Source organism: Siniperca chuatsi, linkage group LG16 (genome assembly GCF_020085105.1).
Source record: "Siniperca chuatsi isolate FFG_IHB_CAS linkage group LG16, ASM2008510v1, whole genome shotgun sequence".
In the NCBI taxonomy this organism is placed as follows: Eukaryota; Metazoa; Chordata; class Actinopteri; order Centrarchiformes; family Sinipercidae; genus Siniperca; species Siniperca chuatsi.
In genome coordinates this window covers 19,264,115-19,283,615 of record NC_058057.1, presented here as the reverse complement: position 1 = coordinate 19,283,615, position 19,501 = coordinate 19,264,115, and the positions used below count along the sequence as shown (strand labels likewise).

At 39.1% G+C, this 19,501-nt stretch overlaps 2 protein-coding genes across 3 annotated transcripts; one reads left to right on the top strand and one right to left on the bottom strand.

The window, feature by feature from the left end:
- Positions 1-2,487: 2,487 nt before the first annotated feature.
- Positions 2,488-12,066, top strand: tmem151ba (transmembrane protein 151Ba). The gene is made up of 2 exons (XM_044170064.1): positions 2,488-3,031; positions 5,558-12,066. The coding sequence occupies exons 1-2, from the start codon at positions 2,948-2,950 to the stop codon at positions 6,998-7,000; spliced, it is 1,527 nt and encodes a 508-aa protein (XP_044025999.1). The 5' UTR covers positions 2,488-2,947; the 3' UTR covers positions 7,001-12,066.
- On the bottom strand, positions 11,676-16,461 carry tcte1 (t-complex-associated-testis-expressed 1). 2 transcript variants are annotated; one of them, XM_044170066.1, is made up of 5 exons: positions 16,332-16,461; positions 15,735-15,926; positions 15,070-15,638; positions 13,830-14,279; positions 11,676-12,812 (listed from the first exon to the last, which is right to left on the bottom strand). In XM_044170066.1, the coding sequence occupies exons 2-5, from the start codon at positions 15,829-15,831 to the stop codon at positions 12,642-12,644; spliced, it is 1,287 nt and encodes a 428-aa protein (XP_044026001.1). In that variant the 5' UTR covers positions 15,832-15,926; positions 16,332-16,461; the 3' UTR covers positions 11,676-12,641. The 2 variants fall into 2 exon arrangements, with proteins under 2 accessions (XP_044026001.1, XP_044026002.1); XM_044170067.1 differs by having other exon boundaries at positions 15,735-15,923; positions 16,332-16,380.
- Between the last annotated feature and the right edge of the window lie 3,040 nt (positions 16,462-19,501).

Sequence of the window (19,501 nt, the reverse complement as noted above, 5' to 3'; positions counted from 1 at the left end):
AGTCCTAACCTTTACAGTAGCAGTCTTGTCAGTGGTTGCAGCATGAAACTACAGACACTTAATTATTAAGGGATTTTAGGCCTTTTTCTCAGAAGCTGCTAAACCTGAACTTGGTTTGCAGAAATCTTGTTTTTTATTTGACAGTGACACTAAACAATCATTAGTGCTGCAATGTGTGCTATGTGCTGGTGTCTAGGAGCGACTGCAATGTCTATCTGCACTTTGACATACATTATTACATAACTCCACAATATGTATAGTTGTTTTGCATACTTGTGCGGGAACTCCAGTGTCTTTCCATTGTTACATTCAAACAATAACTTATCTCAGTCAATAGGGAACAAAATGTTCCTATTTGTCCAGTATTTTCTGTGCATTTTTTGACCTCCCAAAAGTTCAGGAATAACCCAGCTATCATTTCTTGTTTCCTTTACCATCATGAAAATGCTTGTTGTGGTTTGGCTGTCAGAGGGCTCACTTACACAGCTGTTGTTTACTTATTCAATTTTATGCCAGCAGTCCAGTCCAATGTCCATACTGTGGGCTATGATAAACAACTCGTGTGCCAGGATTGTAAGATAAAGAGTTTCTGTGTAAATAGTGCTGTTTACAAGGGAGAAACAGAAATGGCAGGAATTCAGAATATTCTTTCATACATTCTTAATCGTCTTATTATGTGTCCTTTCTTGTATTTCACATATTTCACAAAAGGCACGACTGCCTCACCTTTTGCTTTCGCATAACAGCATGTTTTCAAAAGACAAAGGCAAAGTCTGTAATCTTAAAGATATAATTAGTTTGTTGACGGCTTACAATTTTGTTTGTATAATGTTTAAGCTCTGTCAGTACTGAATACTGCAATATTAATCAGTGTTTCTGTGAAAAGCAGAACACAGCTCTCTACAAATACATTACAATACATACAAACTTACAATGTATGAATTCCATTGTATGTGTAATGTATTGTACTGACAGGGGATCATTACTATGGGGTCATTACTAAGTGACAGACAGTTGAACTTCAATCACCTACAGCACAAAAGATATCACTAAAAGAAAAACATAAAACTACAGAAGCCCTGAGAGGCAATTGAGATCTAAGTCTGATCTAAATTATTTCCTGTGTTTATGACTTAAAAGTCCAGTGTGTAACATTTAGGAGGAGCTATTGGCAGACATGGAATATACTATTTATAAATACGTTTTCATTATTGTATAATCACCTGAAAATAAGAATCGTTGTGTTTTCATTACCTTAGAATAAGCCATTTTTATCTACAGAGGGAGCGGGTCCCCTTCCGTGGAGGCCGCCATGTTGCACTGCCATGTTTCTACAGTAGCCCAGAACGGACAAATAAACACTGGCTCTAGATTGGCGTTTCGCGTTTTCTAGAGTTTTGTGGCCACCATAGTTTCTCCTACACTCTTGGAACGGGAGGGTAAGGCGAGCGGTAATCAAATAGTTGCAATCTGTAATTTCACTGCTACATGCCACTAAATACTATACACGGGACCTTTAACAAAAGGTGAGAAAAAGGTTTTGCCAGGATAATCTTTCTAAGTTCCTTAAACTTTTCTTTTCATCTGTGAAACAGATTGGGGGGTGGGGGGGTAGGACTAAAAGCATTCATGTTTTCAGTCCTATTTAGAACATGGGGTAGTGGTGCACTTCAGCCTCTTGTGGCCGAAATGAGTATTACAACAACAAACACAATGATCCTAACAACAAAACAAAAAAATTATCCTGGCAAAACTTTTTTCCCCACCTGTTTTCAAAGATAAAAAAAGTAACTTAGAAAAATTATCCTGGCAAAACCTTTTCTTTCACCTGTTCTTAAGTCATAGACACAGGAGAGAAAACAATTTAGATCAGACTTAGAAACTGGATCACCAGAATTTTTTTAGGGCTTCCATATACAGTAAACCACTTCATGAAGCACTCACACTTTAAATCTTCAGTATTTTGACCACAATTTGGTTCTGACTATGTCCAGTTTGCATTCATTTCAAACCAAAATGGTGGCTTGAAAGGAACACCAGACTCCAACATTTTCTTTGCATTTTACTATCTAACTGTAAAATATGTGCTTATAATTATGTATTAATAATTTATTGCAATGCCACTCGGTAGAACAATATACAAACCAGTCTCAACCAAAACATGAACATCACAAAATTACAATTTATATACTGTTACTACATAACTATATTTTCCCCCTGCATAGTGTGTCTGTGGTGCTCAATAGTAAGTTTACTGTGGAGGTTGAATATTATGTTTTCATCTATACTGATATAAAATGCCAAGCATGGGCAAATTTCTGCTGTAACCAACTCTTTTTATTATTTGTTACATTATTATAGCCTAATATTTTTTTAATGGGGACAAAATTATTAAAATTGGTCCATCCAGACATGGTCATGTAGCTAATTAATTGCAGGGCGTGGATTGCTCTCTGCAGCTCCGCCTCTGTTGGGATTTACTTGAACAGGGATGTGTGTGTGTGTGTGTGTTATTTACATTGTGGTGTCCGGGTGGCTGCTCACACGTGCCGCTGCCTGTCTTCTTTGTCCTGCTTCACAGCTTCACTGACTGCCATGGGCACTGCCTACAGGGAGAGGAGCTGACTGCTGCCTTTGCCATTTCCTAATATTGCACCCCTTGCAGCAGTCTTCTCCAGCATCTAGTCAATGCATCGCGGGAGGAGTGTTTTGCGCGTCTTCCGAGGCACAATGACCGGATTCCCGTAGGCGATACCCAGCGACTTTTGCCCACCTGGAAGATGCTAAGATGAAGCATCTTTTGAGCGTTTCCTTTTGGGCTCCGGCCGGACTGGTTTCTTTTGGATGATGCGCAGAAGGGTTCTCGGTGTCTTTATGTTTCACCCTGATTTGGAAAACCCCCATCCCAACAGGAGATCCATGCCCCGGTTTGTGTACCGCTGTCATCATGTCCCCAGCATCGGCTGCAACGGCCAGTGAAAGCAGCACCACCACCGTCCCCGAAGAGGAGTCGGACAGCCCCCGAGAGGAGGTGAGGACACATTGTTTGCAACATGTAGGCCGATTTTATTAGCCAAATGCATGGGGGGCAAAGTCAGCCTTTAATTAGTGTGACATAGCATACCAATGATATCACAATGGAATCCCAATAATCTCACAATAATAATCAGATTTTGAAGATTAGGGGTTAATTGGGGCCAATGTATACGGAAAGCTTGGGAATTAAACTGTATTTCTTATGTGATTACAATTGTATTAATGGCCTAATATGCAGTAATACATGAACCTGTGCGCCCAAGCGCGCACCCGAGAGTGTGAACGTGCATGGATGTACTCCTGTTTGTCTCCCCTCCAGACAAGTGGTTTCCAAAATGAGGGTTGGGTACTTTCATGTGTGTCCTGGAAAGGGTCCAAACGTTTCCTCAGAAAAATAAAACTAAAATCACTGTCACTGTTACACTGAGAGATTATAAGAAAGTCTGTTTTGTTCAGATGTTTCCACACAGTTATATTCCCATAATAAAACTCCTCACAGGAACAAAATCTATGTGTGTTTGTTACTTTAAAGACAAAGAAATCTTTCTCCAGACAGTGAGTTAAACTCTCTGTGAGGACACACTTGAAATGTTATAATAACACCCCCACCACTAAAACAGACACACATCATCAAACATGTTTCCTGCATGGTGAAATAGGGAATACATTTTTATCAGTAGGATTTTTTCTCTTTTTACTGCCACTGTGTAGACTTCCCCTACAAACACACATGTTGGACAAGTTACATATCCATTACACAAGAGGGTTTTTATATAACCTAGCTGGTCTTATTATGTCAAGTGAAAGTGTCCATGAGTGTGAGAGGCACTTAGTTAAAGGCACCACAGTGGTCTCATGAATTGTGAAGCTTATCCAGTCTTGGAAAGTTCTGACTGAAACATTTGTTTTCTAAAATATTGATTACATTTCATAACAGGCTGTTTTCTAGATTTTATCCTTCCTGTAGAAACAACAACTTTAATTCGGTTCTAAGACGCTTTTATTTTTGAAATTTAATGTTAAAGCATCCATATAGTGTAAAGTGTTTTAGTCAAAGCCACAATCATGCCAACATATAAAAGTTTACATTACTGTAAACCACAAAGGTAAAATTGGGATATAAACATGCAGGCTGGTATGCTGAATATCCTAAAAATAATAGAGCATGTTGTTTTCTCAGTATATTTATTTTGACATTTTGTTACATATACTGTTCATCATTATTCCTGCTGATTAAACAGAGGCTGTAAAGTGTAACATGAAGTATGTCACGTTGCATTGATTATAGTTGTCGAGCATGCACAGGATGCTAGTGAGTAAATACTCCTTCTGCAGTAGGTTCATCTCAATGGGGAATTGCAATGTTAATCCCTTTTACCCCATGGGGTGTAGCCTTGGGTTGGTAAGGGACTTGGGGGCCATGTGACCAAGGTGGGGAAGATAATTATGGCGAAAGAACATCTATTATTTATGCTCGCCTGTCAGTCGAAGAGCACAGAGCTGACATGTTGAATTCAATACATCAATGTGGTGATGCTGGTTGTTTGACTGTTGTGGTCACTCGTACACATGGACTGACCTATGGACTGTCCTATGTAAGAGATGGAGATGATAACCTTTGTTTTTCAACTGAATCAGTGCTGCTACAGTACAGCATACAGTGTTTTATGTCTCAATACGGGAGGCTCTGCCCTTGTGCAGTGTCAGTTATGCAGATTTTTTGAATGAATTCTGTTATAACTCATCCTTCCTGGGGCTTTTGAATCTCTGCCAGGTTTGTGTGGCAGCGTTCCCAAAAGGCGTGACTAGCTCTTGATGCAGGCGCTGGGGCTTGCAGTGCCCCGTGGTGATAAAGGATGGCACCAGCTTTATGCTGCCAGAGTCAAACGACTGCTCTTTTCTGGCTGGCTTGAAATTAAATGTGGAGTCTATACCCCTCAGAACATTTCTGTTCTTTAACTCCTTTTCTATTCTCAAATATCATCACCGTGGCCATGTGCACACCCACACACCAAACAAAAGCTTGTTGTCCTCACTGACAACAAGGTATATACTTAACATTGTACTTTTGCATTAATCAGACATTTTTATTGAATTTGATTATAAGAGTGGGTGAGTCTTTTGATTATAACATGCACAGGCTAAGACCTAAGCAATTTGCTCACAGCTCATGCATGAACTATGCAAGAGCACTTACAACGCAGAATATTTTCTTAAATATTTTATATGCATGAGCCACTGCTTTTTAACTGTTTCTAACTTTATACCTAAGAGATATTTAGGTCATACTTCATCAATTCAATTCCAATTTTATATTGAAGTGTGTAATTACAGGTAATATAACCCTTAAAGCTTCTAATTGCTTTGAGGTTACTCAAGTTTATAAATGTTTTTGACAGCTATATTACTTCTAGGAAAAAATATAAACAGTATTTGATTATGTTAAATTACTATGTTGAATAAAAATATATTTACAGTATTGTTCCATTGACTTATTGCTGTTTTCTCATCTGCTTTGTAGCAGCGGCCCCAGAAACAGTCCCTGACTAAATCCTTGTGTCAGGAAACTCACTGGAAATGCCTGCTGCTGTCACTGCTGATGTACGGCTGCGTCGGGGTGATCGCCTGGTGCCAGGTGACCAAGGTCACACGCCTCTCCTTCGACAGCGCGTACAAGGGAAAGTCTATGATGTACCACGACAGCCCCTGCTCCAACGGCTACATCTACATCCCTTTGGCCTTCCTGGTCATGCTCTACGTGGTCTACTTGGTGGAGTGTTGGCACTGCTACACCAGGAACGAGCTGCAGTACAAGGTGGATGTGGACAGTGTGGCGGAGCGCATCCAGCGAATGCAGCAGGCTACGCCCTGCATCTGGTGGAAGGCCATTAGCTACCATTATGTCAGGAGGACGCGACAGGTAACGCGCTACCGTAACGGAGATGCCTACACCACCACGCAGGTCTACCACGAGCGAGTCAACACCCACGTGGCTGAGGCAGAGTTTGACTATGGGAACTGTGGGGTTAAGGACATCTCGAAGCACCTGCTGGGCCTGGAGGGCTTCCCCATCACCAGGCTGAGGTTCACTAAGTGCTTTAGCTTTGCCAATGTGGAGTCAGAGAACTCCTACCTGACCCAGCGGGCCAGGTTCTTCACAGAGAACGAGGGCCTGGATGACTATATGGAGGCCCGTGAGGGGATGCACCTGAAGAATGTAGACTTTAAGGAGTATATTATTGTCTTTTCTGACCCTAATCATCTTCCCTGGTACGCATCCAACTCCACTTTCTGGGCAGCAGCTGCTTTCACCCTCTCATGGCCTCTGCGGGTGCTGACAGAGTACCGCACTGCCTGTGTACACTACCACGTAGAGAAGCTGTTTGGCTTTGACTATGTGCCAGTAACACCATCTGAGGAGCGGCCGTATTGCCGACACATCCCACGAGTCAACACAATCGACAGCACGGAGCTGGAGTGGCACATCCGCTCAAACCAGCAGCTAGTGCCCAGCTACTCAGAGGCAGTTCTCATGGACCTGGCCCAGCTCTCAGGGAGCTGCAACAGCTACTCCATATGTGGAGGCTACGGTAGCTACAGGCAGAACTGTGAACGCTGCCACCGTGCCATCAGCAGCTCCTCCATCTTCTCTCGCAGCGCCCTCAGCATCTGCAACACAGGGAGCCCCCGTATCCCCTTCAGCGCTAGCCGCTTCTCGCTGGGTCGGTTGTACGGCTCCAGGCGGAGCTGCCTGTTCAGGAGCAGCGGGAGCCTGAATGAGCAGTCCTGCCCCACAGAGAGCACGCGCTGTCTGTCAGGCCAGCAGACCAGTGAGGAGAACCCTCCAGCCTACCAGGATGCTCTGTACTTCCCAGTGCTTATTGTACATCGCAACGAAGGCTGCCTCAACCACGACCACCACTCCCTGCACAGAAACGGCTCCTGTGTGGAGACTTCTCTATGACCCACAACTACCAGACTTACCTGAGCAAGGAATATAATGATACAGGAACAGAGTGAGAGACCTCTTTACATCGTGGTTGGACTAATATTGACTTCTGCTTCTCCGTTTTACAAGAGAGGTAACTCAGTCACCTACAAGTTACCACAAACAAGGATTTGTTCAAGTTTCTAAAGATGCTGTAGCCTCAAACAAAGAGGAAAAGAATATCCGGGAAAGTCCTTACAGTACAGTCAGTAAGTCAAGGAAAAACAGACTTGATGCTATTGATGAGAAACTGCCAAAATGTCGTACTGTCCTGCAGCATTCATGAGGACAAGAGTCAAAAAACCAATGAATAACAAGGGGAGTCACATCCTACTGTGAATGCCATATTTGCAGATCTTAGTCACAGACAATTTACAAGGACATGAGTAACATTTTCTAGTATTTGAAGCCTGATATAAGTTTTGACTCAGCAGTAGCCTAAGAAATTTCAAAGAAATGAAAGGGATATGACATTTAATGGACGCCTGAATGATAAATGACGTATTGATGAAATATTGAGAAAATCATAGACACACACATCATGTGAGTCATGTGAATTGGGTGAATTATGAGGGGAAATGCAAAGATATATAAGCCTCCTTGTCAAAGCATAATTAACAAGACTAAATAGTTTTGCTGAAATAAATTACATGTCTTATGGCTCTTATAAAGTGAAGTTAACTTCTAACAGCTAAACATCTGCATGTGAAACTTTTTGATACTGGCTGATTTAAATCTGTTCATTCAAAGTCAGTGCTCATGGAAATGCATTTAAAAAGAAACACATTTCCATAGTATAAAAATAAAAGTCTGATGCAGATGCTGAAATATTAAGTTAGCTGAAATTGGCTTGGTGGCAATGACATTATACTTCCTGGCTTGCTAAATATAGCAACACAGTCGATGAATAATTTATTACAGGTTGGCTAAAGGACACAAGAACTTCAAACTGAATCAACAACACTTCTTCCAACTGTTTCTTAATTACTATAAACTGTACATTTTGTATAATGGCCAGCTATGTAGTAATAAACCTCACTATAATATTAATAGATCAGTTTCAATTCAGCTGATTTAAAACCTCAAAGTTCCATTTAATTTCATATTTGGCAATTTGTATTCAGCCTACCTCTTTATTTAAGTGCCTAGCAATCAACTGTTACTGACAAGCATAAGCTATTATAACTAAAGTCATCTCATCTCAACATGTTCCCATTAAAACAAGTCGAATTTACACTCATAATAGCACATGGTATACAATGCATAGGAGAAACATGTTGTATTACCCAATCTCGTTATTGTTTAAAATACACAGGGTTTTAAGAATCAGGTCCAACATGTTTTTCAGATGATTTTCCTCATATTATAACACAGCTCTCGTAATGCCTACTGATGCTGCTGCTGACGCATATCAGAGAGACAGCCAGAGAGCTGACCATCAAAGACGCTAGAAATAGGCGGAGGCCTGGATTCACTACTGATAGTGTCAGATTTAATAATATTTAATAATTTAATAATATTACTTTAAAGAACTAAAAAAATACTTTCTCTGATATTAGTGCATGCAGTATCTTAGTCATGGTGAATTTTATTTCACAGCCAAGCAACAATAAATGTTTAATGATAATCAGGCATGCCAGAACTTTTGAAACAAATTGTATGTTTAGCTCATTTTAACTGTAAAATCCCACAGCACAACTCATCACTCAAAGTGTGCTTTATTGCTTCCATTCCCTCAATATTTGTGAATGGTTTTAATCTTAAGGGACCAAAATAAGCACAGATCTCATTCAAGAAGAAGGAGTTATTTATGTACAAAGCAGTGTTCATCTCATGAGACCTGCAGTGAAAGATAAACTGGCATGGATCACTTTCCACCATTAAGACCATGAAAACCATTAAAATGTCTAAGAGTAGTAAATATCAGAATCTTGCCTGTGGTCAGACATTTGAGTTACTTCCTGTTACAACGTCTTCACAATAATGATCCTGTACTGTAAATTGTGACCAATTAGCCATACTCATTACATTCCATGTGTGGCGTTAAGTTTGGAGTTGCGGACTATCTTTATAGCAATACTAAAGAAAACACTGAGGCATGATAAAAACACAGATCCTATCAAACCTCGCAATTCATTCAACAAAGGATGAAAACATTCTGTAAACTGTTTAAAACTGTTTTCACCACTCACAGGTCATCTATGCAAGCCCCTAGAACTCAGGATAGTATTCAGGGCAAAGATTCTGCTTTGCAACAACATCCAGACTTTAGGTTCAGGAGGCAGTTATGCAGACACTTTATTTTGCTTTTCAAAGGCTTCAGCTAGGATCAGCTTCATAATAATCGGATCGTTTTTAAATGAGGGGTTTGCAAACACAGGATGTTGAACCAAACTGACGCAACATTACTAATGTTCTCATTGCAGTTAACAAAGGGAAAGGTACAGGATTTTGGTTGCACCAGGTGTTCGTAAATCCATTTCTAAATCTTCCTAAGTTCTTAGTAACTACTGGCTAGTTTCAAGTGATTTACTAAATCGGGTTGCACCATTAAAACTTAAGGAATGTCTTAGCAAGTAAAAACATTTGTAACGTGTAACTTGGTTAACGTTGGTAACATAACAGTTTAACATATAACGATATTGAATTGCTAATCTTTTGTACATGTGTAGGTATGACTTTGTTGTCTTTTAATTTATATCAGCATACATGGAGAAATATACAGTATGTGTTTCAGCCTTAGTAGTATTGACACAATTAGAGAGAGTTGGAAATGTGAGATTACACAACCTAACCGTTATTTAGTCATTGATATAATGTTTTGTAAATGTTACTCTTCAATATAAATAGATCATGTATTAACAAGTTAGTTTGGTTAGTTGGTTCAGTTACAGCTACACCTGGCAGTTAGTTGGTGAAAGTATTTAGTAACAACTAATCTCTACTTAAGAACTACTTTGTGTGGTGCAACCCATTTTAATTAAGTGATGTGTAAATCTCCACTTAGAAAACTGTTGCGATATAACACGACCAAGTTTGAACTTACGAACAGCTGGGGCAACTGACTCCAGGTCCTGGTGTTCATGACACTTATGTATTGAGATCTCTCTTAGAATGTTTAAGGAATAGTTTATATGTAGACATTTTAGGAAATACGCTCATTCGCCTTCTTGCTGAGAGTTACACGAGGAGATCAATACCATTCTGATGTCTGCATTAACTGTACGCTACTGACAGCAGCCGGTTTGCTTAGCTTTGCATAAAGACTGGAAATGGGGAAACAGCTAGCCTGACGTCTAAACAACATCCAACTGTCAGCACCTCTAAAGCTCACTATTTAACAAGTTTTATCTCATTTGTTTATTCTGTAGAAAAATGTGCTGAACTATAACGTGTTAATTAGTGAGCTTTAGAGCTACTGGTAGGTAGATTTCGTTTCCCTACTTTTCCCGTTTCCCCCGGCTTCCAGTCTAAGCTAAGCAAAGCTAACGGGCTGCTGGCTATATTAGCCTTATATTTGCCAAATATGAGAGTGGTATTGATCTTCTCATCTAACTCTCAGCAAGAAAACAAATAAGTGTATTTCCAAAAATGTCAAACTATCCCTTTAATGGTTTATGGGTGGTGTATTACGCAACCTTTTTGAGCAATATGAACAGCATTTTTTAAACTAGCATGAAACCAAATTAGACATATGAATGGAAATTCATTCATAAATTCATTCAGTTTCTTTGTCCAGTTATTTCTGATTCTGAGTCATGAAGGGCTGGATCATATCCCAGCATGCATTGGTCAGAAGGCAGGGAATTATGTACTGTCCCATGTACTGTTGGGTAAAGTGTGGAACCATAAGGAAACCACAAGGAAGAGCATGTAAACTCCACAAGGGATTAAAAATGACAGTATATAATAGTATAGAATTATGGATTTTAGTCACTGTTTTATACTGAATTCATCACATCATCTAATTCATGATTAGCCAACAAGCCTCTCAGATGGCTTCACTGTGATATCCATACATAGTCATGTGTAAGAATAGAAAAATGTGTTTACCAGTGCAATGTTTACGTAACAGCAGTGACAAAAAAAAAACTATTTGGGTTTTCAAAATGGTTATAAATCTGACTGGAAGGTTCATAACTAGACATTTTTCCTCCATAGATGACTGTTAGCATAAAGGCTTTTGTCATGCAAAGCACTGAACCCTTTATCATGTGTATTAAGTAGATTAGGTTGTTATGACATGCACTCTTTCACTCAAGAATGCTCTGGGGTTTGTCTTTTTATATTTAAATAATTTTGTGGATTTTTCAAGCCTGTAGGGCAGAAAGGATTTGTACTGTAAATAAAATGTCGATGTCGATGTAGATCTTGTGATTAGCTGAATGTGTCACGCGCACTTAGAGGTAACTGAAGCAGGGACATTTTTGATGTGCAGATGTTAATTAGTGAGCTTGTTAAGTCACAAATGGCAATATAATCTGTTCTAAAATGTTTCAGGCAACACAGCCAAAAGCATCCTTGTGCTGCTTTTCTTTTACTATTTTGAATGATTTTTGTTTCCCTTTAAACCCATTTTAACATTTTTAAAATCATTTTTGATACACATTTATTTAGCTGAAAATGGTGTAAGAATGACCAGACTGACACATAAACACAAACACATCTTTTTAAGGAAAAGGGTTGAGTGATTACTGATCTAAAGAATATAAGTATTCTATCATATGTAGATTGCTCTATGTACTAGTCCACCATCAAATTACAGAATAGCTTTGCCTCTCTTCATATGTGTCTAGAAAACAACATTTTGCAAGATTAAAAACTGGGAAAACATGATATTAATCACACTAAAGATGCTTTGTTGCTGCCTAGCAAAGGTTTTACTACTATACTATTAGCCAGTAGATAATAGGTAGAAGAAAAGTCTGTATGTATTCCAACACTACCACAACGTTGCCTTGATGTTACATAAGGACTGAATACCAAATCTGTGCATCAAAATGAAAAAAAGGCTCCTCAATAAACTGAAATGCTCACTAAAATATGTGTCAAAAATTACATTATGACGATTGTTGCCACATCCCAAAAACATGTCAGTATGTGATGCTTTGCGAATGGTAAACTGGATATGCGGTCTGTGTCTTAACATGCGACAAATATGCTGATGAGACACTGTTTTTTGTGCTTGTAGTTTTTACACATGTTGTTTTGTTTAAAGTTATGGTTAAGTATAGTTATAAAATGTTTAAGTGGCAACAAGGGACTAGATAGTTCCTAAAACACATCCTGGTGTGAAATCACATCATTTACATTTTGCCAATTACCTGTGAACATCAGAAATATACACCAACTAATATCAAAAAGAGCACAAAAATGACAAATGGTAAGTATCCAGGGGTAGATTTTCCTCTTACAGCAACACTTACTATGAACAATAGGACTTTTGTGTTTTTTTGTGTTATTAAAATTTTGTCAAAAATCAGCTACTTTAGTTTGAGATGCAGTGTTGGCATATATTGGCCGTGCAACATGGCTAAAAGAAGGTGGGAGGGGGGGCAAGAATTAATGACTAATAAAGAAGGGTTTGTATTACCAAAAGGAGCTGTTTACTTTATGTCTACTTGGTTTTCCTCTCTTGAGCATGTCTCTTTTGGTCTAAACTCTGGTTGGTCCAAACCACCTGGTTAATGTGTAAAACGCTCTGCTCATCAACCTCCGTCAGACGAATATCACATTCTGTTACGCTGGTGTTGTGAGACATCGCCTCCTCCAGAACTTTACCTCCATCCTGCACATGCACACACACACACACACACACAGAGGTAGGGAGAGAGACAATAAACAAACACATTTGGCTCTGATGCATGTCTATGTTGAACACATCACAGGATGCTCTTGTGAAAAGGTCTGAGGACAGTCTTGATAACCTTGAAAAATCACCCCTCAGCAACTCTTGCTGTCCAAAATAGCACACACTTTGTAAACTGCTTATTGTGAGTGTCACCAGTGTTTTACTGTTATGTCTGAAACAGGCTTTTCTATTTTTGTGAATAGTAGAAGAAGGTCACAGATATTGATGGTACTGCACGTTGCATTTCTGCTATGTGGGTGATTTTTGATCCTCCGCAGTGTATTCGAGTCAGAGATATACTGTACAGTGACATCTTGGAAGAGGCGAGAGCATGAGAAGAGGAAAAATCTGATCTACCTCTCATGGGGAAACAACACTTACTTAGCTTTCCATTATTGCATGTTTTCCACACATATCTATGAATAATTGAAAATCCTTGTACTTTAAAGCTATTCTCTCTGTTACTGTACTATGTCTGTGCAGGCACTAGCATGCTTTGGATGTGAAGAAAATCCAGTGTTTCTAAATAACCCAGTGTTTCAAAGTGCTTAATTGATTAATTGATCATCAAAATTGTTGCCAGTTAATTTTGTATGAAACAACTAATCCATTAATCGACTAATCATTTTGATGCATTGCCATGAAATTCGGCAAACACACATGGTCTCTGGAGCATAAAGTCTAATGACTTTGATGATCACAGACTTTTCCAGTTATGACCAGATTTCCATCAGCTGCAGTCTTACTGTAAGATTTAACGTAAGCCCAAGAGCAGCTGAGGTTAAACAAAATACATGTTTGACAAATTTTGTGCCAAATTGATGAGTCTGCAATGACCTAAAATTGCCACTGTACAGAGTTTGAACCCTTTCAATATAGGTGACAACATGGCCTTTGTACTTTATATCTATTACCCCACTGGTAGTAAGGATCTAAGAACAGAAATTTACTCACCACACCCAGGTTGTTGCAGGAAAGATTGATGCTCTTCAAGGTGTTATTCTGAACTAGCACTTTAGACAGTGCAATGGCAGTAGGCCCCGTCACCTCATTGCCTCCCAGGTGCAGGTTAAGTAGGGTGTTGTTGTTCAGCAAGGCCTTGCCGATAGCCTGACCCCCTTCATCTCTCAAACGGTTGAGACGCAGGTTGAGGGACAAAAGAGTGGAGTTCTTGGACAAGGCATGAGCTATAGCTTTGGCTCCCGGCCCTCTAATATTGTTGTCACACATGTTCAGGGTCTCCAGTTTACTCCTGGTGAGCAGTTTGCCGATAGCTCTGGCTCCTTTGTCTCCGATCAGGTTGTGAGAAAAGTCGAGCTCCCTCAGGGACGGGTGGTCCAAAAGGAATTTCACCAGCAGCCGGCACTTTTTATCCTCAACGTGGCTTTGATGGAGCCTTAGAAGCTGTAGAAACAGTATATTATGAAGTTTATGTGGTGAGTAGCACAAAAAACAGAATCAAGTGCCCTTTTCCTTTTTTGTAACAATATGAACTTGCCACATGTATAAATGTTATTTACATGCCAGCAGCACAGAACAGTGAGGGACTATGCTTTAAATAATGTCAAAATAAATCGACAAAAAATGGATTGCCAACAGTTTTGATAATGAACTGGTTGTGAAAGACATTTATCACACAAAAATGCAGAACTTGACTCTTTCCAGCTTCTAAAATGTGCTTTTCTCTGTTTTATATCATTGTAAATAAAATATCTTTGGCACCTGGGAAATTGTGGTGGGCATTTTTCATTATTTCCTGATATATTATAGACTAAACAATTAATCAAAAAAAAAATAATCAACAGATTACACAATCATTAGTTGCAGCCCTGATATCATATCTTATACAGTTCACATATCATGCACAGAAACCAATAGCAGATATATGCCATGTTCTCACGCAGTAATAAATTAATGTGACAAAAATGTGCATCAAATACTGACTTATTTAGGTTGCAGCCAGAGGCTCTGATGTCTTTTCTTTGATGTAAATAGAGCATGAATTTAATGCTTGGGTAGTGCCAACAACAATTTCCCTGTTTCATGACATCGGGGACTGTAAAATATCTGTAAATGATGTTTTGTAACTGGCAAGAAAGTCAGAAGTGCTGAATTACAACAAACAAACATGCACCAGACAATCAGGCTCCATACTTTCCATGCTATAAACCACAGAGGAGCAATCAATATTCACCTTCAAAGTCTTACAGGACTTGAGGGCCTTGGCGAGGGACTCACAATCTCTGTCAGTCATCTCAAACATCTTCCATTCAAAGTTCATACCACATTGTTTGACCCTGTACACCAAATGGAGCTCTTCCAGGTTTATCAGCTTGTCGAGCAGGATGTTAAAGTCAAAGTGGTCCATAGACGGCCTGTCATACTCGTTGTCACTTGTCAACTCTGAGCCATATTCCTCTTCCTCCTCCTGGGGCTCCTTGACAGGCGGCAGTAGTTGGGAGATGTCCAGCCTCTTGACATAGTTCTTACAATGAGGTACCATCGCCAGAACTGTCTTTGGCTCTGTTACAGCTGGGATAAAAAGCTCAATAATGTTCTCCATGTGCCTCTCAAAGAACATTCGTTTCCAGCTGTGGCCATAATGTGAGACGTCACAAAGGTCCCACCGCTGCTCGCAGCACCGCTTCCAATAGACACCATCGCTGATCAAGTTGGCTGTCACGTGCAGGTGCAGGGAAGTAGACAGTCTCTCCTGCACAAAGTCTTTCTGGATGGGTGTAAGTTCTTCAAATATGGGCTTTTCTGTAACAGGTTTAAATTTTGCATAAAGTTCCATTTATATTACAAGTGTGTATGTAATTGTGTGTATAATAATGGTACTAAAAAACAAGTGCACACCCTCAAAGTTTCTCACGATGCTTTGCAGACAGAGGTTTGATAAACAAGGCACTATAGCCAGGGACCAGTCTGGATCTTCAGCAATGATCCTCCTCATCTTTTTGTAGTCTTCAGCTGGGTTGAGGTCGGCTCCTGGAGGATGGGAGGGAGGGACCTGGAAATTGTTGTAGGGTTTTTGTAGACTATCCTCTACTTAAAAAGAAGAAACATTAAATTACACATTAACAGTTTCACATCCCCATAAATGTAGATTGATTCTTGCTTATTTTCGGGTGTGTTTATGTGATGATAGTTTGTTAAAAGACGTTTAACGCCTAAATAAATTGTTACTGAAATCTAATTATCTATGGGCATTAGCTAACGTCAACATGCTGCCATACACATTCTGCTGCTAGCCAAAACTGTTTGCAAAGTAAATTAAGAGCAAACAGACAATCCACGCTAATGTTAGCTAAACTGCGACTAGCTTACTACTATGGCTATCTCGTGAATGACTCTTCAAAGTGGTAAACCAACAGACATTTAATATTTGTTTTATACCATTTACAGTCAGTTAACTACAAATACACAACTAAATGTTCAAACGTTAAAGTATACTTGCTGTGCGCTGGTCTGGGCTTCATCCGTTCCCATGGTAACAGAACGCTCTTAGCTTACTTTTTAACCCAGGAAATTCGAGCACTCTGCCCTGGACGTTTGAAAAGCGGTGTAGTACGAAGATAAAGATGCTTTGACTAGCTAATGCTTTTAGAATTTACAGTGTTTGCCGCTATGTTTAGAAGACATCAGATAACGGAACTTTTGAAAACACAGTGTTGAGAAATCGTGAGTTTCCTTGTCAGAATAGTGAGTCAACAGTATCTTTGTATATATTTTACTGTCAGAAAAGCAGAATTTCCGACCTCCATGGAATGCAACAGTTTTCCACAGAAGATGCAGTCCTACAAGTGTCCGAAGACTTAACTGTGCATGATATAAAACATATATGTGCATGATATACACATAACAGTGTATATACAGTATATATGTATGGATTATGAGTTATGGTACGTTGTACTCTATGTGAAAAATATTAAAAAAAATTAATGTTTATGTATTTTAACTGTATGTGAGGAAAGCTGCATAACACATAGCCACATTAAGAAACGGACTTTTGGCAGTGCAGCAGATGCATTTGATTAATTGATTAATTTGATCAAAATTTTAATGTAATCTCACAAATTGACAGATGTCAATCCATATGCTATTTTACTTTAATACTGCCTATCTTCCCCACAGTCACTCTAAACACAAGAATAATATTTTTTAAAAATATTTTGCAAATACCAATTAATTCTATTAACCAGTAATTACGAATTACCTTAAATACATTGTTATCCATTAATCATTTAATGCAGAAATACAATAGAGCTGTCTGGGGAAGTCAAAGTACAAAATTAAGATTAGACTGTCTAATAATTATTCAATTAAGTAATATTTTATTTTTAACAGTTGGACATACAATGAGAACACTGATATGAGTGCTGAGCGAGTGTTCAGCCTGATCATGCTGTGAACAACATTTGGATTCTACAAAGCTGGCAGATGGACCACGCATATGGACCATGAGCCATTTGGATAAGAACATACTGGAGTGAATCCATCTTTCTTACAAACAACAACAAAGCAGGTGCATAGCTGAGGAGTAGGAGGTTAGAAATCAGTAAATACCACCTTAAGAGAATCCTGACTGACATGGAAATAAAATATGAAAAATACAGTAAATATGGTTTTTCCCCATCCCCAATCAAATCTGCTGTGAAGAAATACTGAGATAAACTAAAATTCTGCTTCCTTTTAAAATCAAAGACGAATACATGCAAAATGAAATTGTACTCTAAGCAAAACATAATTTATAGCCTCAACATTTTGTAAATTTACCATGCATGTAGCGTAAATAATGCATCTTAGTCCAGACAAAGAAAAACACCACAACACTTCATCATTTGAGCTATGGATGGAAATGGATGGAATCCAGATTTGGGGAGTCTCATCATCAGCTGCAGTAGGAGAGATATTGTATGGGTGGAGTGGAGTATATAGAGAATATGTGCGTGCTTTAGTTCATATAGCTCTTTTCCTTGGCTCTGTCTTCCCTTGCATGTTGTGGAACCACACTGCTCTGAGTGAGCTTGTATTTTCTCAGCGATAGTTATCAGAGGGACACAGTTTCAGAGTCATAGTCATAAGAGCTGATTACACTGGGAGGATATGACATTTGAATCTGATATCTGGAAGAAGTATCACTGGTTTGATGTTTTGTAAAGCAACACACAAGTCAAGACTGGTCAGTACAATGTTCATGTATATCTATTCTATATCTATTACATTTGTAAAGATCCTGTGTACGTCATAGCTATATACATGTGTACCCCTGTTGCTTTAGTGCAAGATGCTCCACAAAAATTTCTGTATAGATGTGTGAGGATGCACTTATATGAGACTTTAATGATATAATACAGTATTTTGTTAGGGCTGTAACTAACGCGAATTAAAAATTTTATTTTAATCTACTGATGATATTCTAGATTTATCAATTAGTTTGTTTATAAAATATGACAAAATAATGAAAAATGCAGAATATAACTTCCCAGAACCCAAGGTGACGTATTCAGATTACTTGTTTTGTCCAACCAACAGCCCAAAACCCAAAGATATTTGGTTTACTATAATATGACAAAGAAAAGCATCAAAACTGCACATTTGAGAAGCTGGAACCAGTGAATTTTTGGCATTTTTGCATGAAAACATGCCTGAAACTATTAATCAATAGTTGCAGATTATTTTTCTGTCCTTCGACCAAGCCATTACCTTGGTCAACTAATAGTTTCAGCTCAAGCTACTGTCATCAGTTTTGTAATTATCTGGGTGACATTTTCACATGACCACACATGGATGGAGGCAGGTACATGATGCAGCAAAAACTGATTGTGTTTCCCATGTGGAGGGGCGGACAGAGAGAGAGCAAGAGAGAGATGGCTGTTACTGACATCACAAGGTTGCTCCAGGAGTCGGATGGAGGGTTGGACGGAGGAATGAGAGGCTCCAACTGTAGCCCCGAGGCAGTCCATCACTGTCGTCCTCATGTAATATGGCCTGACAGACACACGCTTCCCTCGTACTCCGGCTTTAATGGACTGGCGTGACATCAGCCGTCCACAGCACAGGAGGCAAACTCTGTGAGCTGCTGTTCCAGTTGCACTCTGGGTAGAGTCAGTGTGGGATGAATTACGGTGCTGGGTGTCCCTGAATCTGCACCAAACAAGAACTGTGCTGGTTCGATGATCAGCTTGTCTTGGCATGAGGCAGCATGATTCAGCTGTCAAACAGTATTTAGGATTTATACCTGCATGTAACGGTAAATTAGTGGGAAGGTTCCTGAAAAAGGAAAAGTAACTAAGTTTTTACTGATTATACACAGTGCCTTGTTTATACTGACAGGTATACAATTGTGTTGGGTAAATCCTTTGTTTATTTATTTATTTTGTTGGCGTAAAAGTAGTCAAATTTAAATATATTGGGCCTAAAAATAGTGGAATCAGCCTAAAAATACCAACGTGCATGTTTCATAATTGCATATTGTATGATATAAACTCCCCTTAAATTGCTGAAATCCCTTATACAAGCAAGCACACACACACACGCACACACACACACACACTAAACATTCACAAGTATTATTAAAAATATCAATAATGATAACTAAATAAAGTCCCTTAGAGGAATTA

Excerpts from the sequence above, each read along its gene's own strand:
- tmem151ba (XM_044170064.1), top strand. The coding sequence starts at position 2,948 with ATGTCCCCAGCATCGGCTGCAACGGCCAGTGAAAGCAGCACCACCACC. Across the intron at positions 3,032-5,557 it reads CGGACAGCCCCCGAGAGGAG|CAGCGGCCCCAGAAACAGTC; the intron begins GTGAGGACACAT and ends TCTGCTTTGTAG.
- tcte1 (XM_044170066.1), bottom strand. The coding sequence starts at position 15,831 with ATGAGGAGGATCATTGCTGAAGATCCAGACTGGTCCCTGGCTATAGTG. Across the intron at positions 14,280-15,069 it reads AGTCCTGTAAGACTTTGAAG|CTTCTAAGGCTCCATCAAAG; the intron begins GTGAATATTGAT and ends CTGTTTCTACAG. Across the intron at positions 12,813-13,829 it reads CCTGCAACAACCTGGGTGTG|GATGGAGGTAAAGTTCTGGA; the intron begins GTGAGTAAATTT and ends GTGCATGTGCAG.